The following is a 3,845-nucleotide window of genomic DNA, read 5'->3' on the forward strand; positions in this document are numbered from 1 at the left end:
ACTGGGAGAGGGAAACCAGTCTGGGACTGGGAAACTGAGAGAAACCAGTCTGGGACCGGGAAACTGAGAGAAACCAGTCTGGGACTGGGAAACCGAGAGCTAAACCAGTCTGGGACTGGGAGAAACCAGTGTGGGACTGGGGTTACTGGCAGAGAGAAACCAGTGTGGGACTGGGGGCACTGGGAAAAGTAACCCAGTACGGGACTGGGGGCACTGGGAGAAACAAACCAGTATGGGACTGGGGGCGCTGGAAGAAATAAACCAGTATGGGACTGGTGGGGACTGGGAGAGACAAAACAGTGTGGGACTGGGGGGCACTGGTGGCACTGGGAGCACTGGTGGCACTGGTGTCTACTGGTGGGCACTGGGAGTCCTGGGGGGTTACTGGTTATACTGGTGGGCAGCGGTGGGTACTGGGAGCACTGGGAGACCTGGTGGCACTGGTGGGTACTGGGAGCACTGGTAGGACTGGGAGTGCTGGGATCACCGGTGGGCACTGGGAACACTGGGGGGCACTGGGAGTCCCTGGGTGTTACTGGTTATACTGGTGTACAACGGTGGGCACTGGGAGGCACTGGTTACATTGGTTTGTACTGGTTACACTGGTGGGCACTGGGAGCACTGGTGGGTACTGGTGGCACTGGGAGCACTGGTGGGACTGGGAGTGCTGGGATCACCGGTGGGCACTGGGAGCACTGGGGGACACTGGTGGGTACTGGGAGCACTGGTGGCACTGGGAGCACTGGTGGGTACTGGTTCCACTGGGGGGCACCGGTAGGTACTGGTTATACTGGTGTACAACGGTGGGCACTGGGCGGTACTGGTTACAGTGTTGGTACTGGTGGGCACTGGTGGTACTGGGAGCACTGGTGGGACTGGGAGTGCTGGGAGCACTGGTGGGCACTGGTTCCACTGGGGGGCACCGGTAGGTACTGGGGATACTGGTGGGCACTGGGAGCACTGGGGGATGCTGGGAGTTCCGGGATCACTGGTGGGCACTGGGAGACACTGGTTTGTACTGGTGGGCACTGCTTATACTGGTGTGTACTGGTTTGTACTGGTGTCACTGGTGTCTCTCTCCCTCTCCCCGCAGTGGCGCAAGAAGCGAATGCGCAGGTACGTGAGAGCCCCGGGCCGGGCCCGCACGGACAGGAGACAGCCAGAACCGCGCGTTCTCTTAATCGGGGAGCGGCACCGGGAATCCTCCGGTAACGGAGCAGGTGGGTGGGACCGGGAGGAATTTTCTGGTAACGGGGCCAGCGCGGTGGATCCTCCGGTAGCGGGGCCGGGGCGGGGGTTCCTCCGGTAACAGGAGCGGAGTGAGGAACCCCCGGTAACGCCGCCGTGAGCACGAACCGGGCTCGCTCCGGAACCGGGAACTTCCGGTATCGCCCACGCGGCGCGCCGGCGGCTCGCTGCGGTGACGTCACCGTGACGCGCTTCCGGCGCGCCGGGCCGCGCGGGTCCTTCCGGGCCGCCCCGGAAGCGGCGCCGAGCGGGTCCCGTGCCCCGGGGTGGGTGCGGAGCCTCTCCCCATCAGTACCGGGGTCCCTCCCAGTCCCTCCCTCCTCCGGTGACCCCTCGGGGTGGGGCTCCCCCCATTCCCGGTCCCTCCCTCTCTCCCGGTACCCCGGGGTGGGAGTCTCCCCATTCCTGGTCTCTCCTTCCCTCCCTCCTCCGGTGACCCCTCCCAGAGTCCCGATTCCAGTCCCTCCCTCTCTCCCGGTACCTCAGGGTGGCACTCCCCCTGTTCCCTGCCCTTCCCTGCCCTCCCTCCCTCCCTCCCCTGTCCCTCTCTCTCCCCTCCTCCAGTGATCTCTTGGGGTGGGACTCCCCCATTTCTGCTCCCTCTCTCCCTCCCAGGACAGGACTCCCCCATTCCCTGTCCCTCCCTCCCTCCGTGTCTCCCTCCCTCACCTGGTCCCTTCTTCTCTCCCAGTACTCCTGGGTGGGACTCTCCCTCTCCCTCCCTCCTTCCCTCCCTCCCTCCCTCTCTCTGTGTCTCCCTCCCTCACCCGGTCCCTCCCTCCCTCTCTCCCCTCAGGGTGGTACTCCCCCCATCCCCTCTCCCTCCCTGACGCCTCCCTCCCTCCCTCCCTGTCCCCGCAGCCGCCTCCCCTCCCGGCGCCATGCCGGACCGTGACTCCTACGCCGGCGCCGGCGGCGGCGGCAGCGGCGACGAGGCGTCCCCGTGCGCCGACGACGACATCTGCCGCGACTTCCTGCGCAACGTCTGCAAGCGCGGCAAGCGCTGCCGCTTCCGGCACCCCGACATCTCCGAGGTCACCAACCTGGGCGTGCGCAAGAACGAGTTCATCTTCTGCCACGACTTCCAGAACAAGGAGTGCGTGCGCCTCAACTGCCGCTTCATCCACGGCACCAAGGAGGACGAGGACGCCTACAAGAAGACGGGCGAGCTGCCGCCGCGCCTGCGCCACAAAGTGGCGGCCGGCCTGGGCTTGTCGCCGGCCGACCTGCCCAACAGCAAGGAGGAGGTGCCCATCTGCAGGGACTTCCTCAAGGGGGATTGCCAGCGCGGCGCCAAGTGCAAGTTCCAGCACCTGCAGCGGGACTACGAGCAGGGGCTGGGCCCCGGCGCGCGCCGCTACGAGCCCTACGACGGCCTCTACGAGCCCGACGAGCCGGTGCTGAAGCGGCGGCGCGCCGAGGGGCTCTACGAGGGCTACGAGTACGCCTTCGGCAGCCCGCGCGCCGTGGAGTACCGGCTGCTGGAGGAGGAGAACGCGCTGCTCAGGAAGCGCGTGGAGGACCTCAAGAAGCAGGTCAACAACCTGCTGGCCACCAACGAGGTGCTGCTGGAGCAGAACGCGCAGTTCCGCAACCAGGCCAAGGTGATGACGCTGAGCTCCACGGCGGCGGGCGGCGAGCAGCCGCTGGCGCCCGCCGTCACCAACTACAACCACAGCATCGCCCAGACGCACACCACGCTCAGCAGCCAGGCCCTGCAGCCCCGCCCCGTCACCCAGCAGGATTTGGTGGCGCCGGCGGGCGCGCAGGCGGCCCCGCCGGCCAACGCCGCGCCGCCGCCCATGAACCCCGAGATCGCGCCGCTGTCGGCGGCGCTGGCGCAGACCATCGCGCAGGGCATGGCGCCGCCGCCCGTCTCCATGGCGCCCGTGGCCGTGTCGGTGGCGCCCGTGGCCGTGTCCATGGCGCAGCCGCTCGGCGGCATCACCATGAGCCACGCCACCACGCCCATGGTCACCTACCCCATCGCCTCGCAGAGCATGAGGATAACGGCCATGCCACACTGACCCGCGGGGACGGACGGACGGACAGACGGACGCACGGGGGGGAAACCGTGAAACCCCCTCCCGGTGCGACCCCCGGGGCCCCGTGGGCGGACTGAGAACCGGGGGTGGTACCGGGGGTGGCGCCGGGGGTGGCGCCGGGGGCGGCTCCCGGTGCCCTGTAATGTTTTCGGCTATTAAAACACAACAAAAAACCCCAAAAAAAAACCCTAAAAAACAAGCCAAAACCTGCCCGGGCCCGGTTGTCCCGGTAGGGCCGGGGAGCGGGGGGGACACCGGGGTGGGGACACCGGGACCGGGACCGGGACACCGGGATGGGGACACGTGGCCACGCCCCTCGCCGAGGCCACGCCCACATAGTAAATAAAGGCGTGGCCAAGAGTTGGCGGCCTGTCCGTGAGTGACGCGTGTGGGCGTGGCCACAGCCCCTCCCGCCGCTCAGTGGGCGTGGCCACAACCTGGCTGGCGTCCAATGGGCGGCGCGTGCGTGTGGGTGGGCGTGCCCCGCGCCGCGCCGCTCGGCCAATCAGCGCCGCGTGCGTGCGCGGGGCGCGGCCGGGGCGGCGGAGCGGG

The 3,845-nt window shown here is 67.8% G+C and overlaps 1 protein-coding gene across 1 annotated transcript; it reads left to right on the plus strand.

Moving 5' to 3' along the window:
- Positions 1–1,092: 1,092 nt before the first annotated feature.
- On the plus strand, positions 1,093–3,478 carry ZC3H10 (zinc finger CCCH-type containing 10). Its single transcript, XM_039715754.1, has 2 exons — positions 1,093–1,116; positions 2,110–3,478. The coding sequence occupies exon 2, from the start codon at positions 2,130–2,132 to the stop codon at positions 3,273–3,275; it is 1,146 nt and encodes a 381-aa protein (XP_039571688.1). The 5' UTR covers positions 1,093–1,116; positions 2,110–2,129; the 3' UTR covers positions 3,276–3,478.
- The last annotated feature ends 367 nt before the right edge of the window (positions 3,479–3,845 follow it).

This window comes from Passer montanus, unplaced genomic scaffold (genome assembly GCF_014805655.1).
Source record: "Passer montanus isolate IOZ18808 unplaced genomic scaffold, ASM1480565v1 scaffold348, whole genome shotgun sequence".
Classification (NCBI taxonomy): Eukaryota; Metazoa; Chordata; class Aves; order Passeriformes; family Passeridae; genus Passer; species Passer montanus.

What these genes read in the sequence shown, in the direction of transcription:
- ZC3H10 (XM_039715754.1), top strand. Translation starts at nt 2,130, where the DNA reads ATGCCGGACCGTGACTCCTACGCCGGCGCCGGCGGCGGCGGCAGCGGC.